The 516-nt window shown below is 46.9% G+C and overlaps 1 protein-coding gene across 1 annotated transcript in view; it reads right to left on the reverse strand.

Moving 5' to 3' along the window:
- LOC119589193 (histidine-rich glycoprotein-like) overlaps positions 1-516 on the reverse strand; it is a gene marked incomplete in the record, with an annotated part of 8058 nt that overhangs the window by 469 nt on the left and 7073 nt on the right. The window contains 1 exon segment of the mRNA XM_037937790.1: positions 1-437. Coding sequence (XP_037793718.1) covers positions 1-437 — 437 coding nt within the window.

The following is a 516-nucleotide window of genomic DNA, read 5'->3' on the forward strand; positions in this document are numbered from 1 at the left end:
CTCCTGTAACGTCGCGAACATGGATTTCGTTGTTGCCATGACCATGGGTTTCCTCCTCATGCATTTGGGTTTCGTTGACGCTATGACCATGGGCTTCCTCCTCATGCATTTGGGTTTCGTTGACGCTATGACCATGGGCATCCTCCTCATGCATTTGGGTTTCGTTGTTGCCATGACCATGGGTTTCCTCCTCGTGCATTTGGGTTTCGTTGTTGCCATGACCATGGGTTTCCTCCTCGTGCATTTGGGTTTCGTTGGCGCTATGACCATGTGCCTCCTCCTCGTGCATTTGGGTGGTATGATAAGCCTCATTATGGTGATGGTCTTTAATGCCATGATGGCCCATAGTGTCATGAACTTGGGTTTCGTTGCTGCCATGATCATGGGAGTCCACTTGATGCTCACGGGTGTCATTGTGGTCATGATCATCCATAGTCCTGTTAGACACAAAACATTAGTGTGAAAATTCAAGAGATTTAATGGCATACTCTTACTCTTTCTTTCACTTTGTTTCAT

This window comes from Penaeus monodon, chromosome 25 (genome assembly GCF_015228065.2).
Source record: "Penaeus monodon isolate SGIC_2016 chromosome 25, NSTDA_Pmon_1, whole genome shotgun sequence".
NCBI lineage: Eukaryota > Metazoa > Arthropoda > Malacostraca > Decapoda > Penaeidae > Penaeus > Penaeus monodon.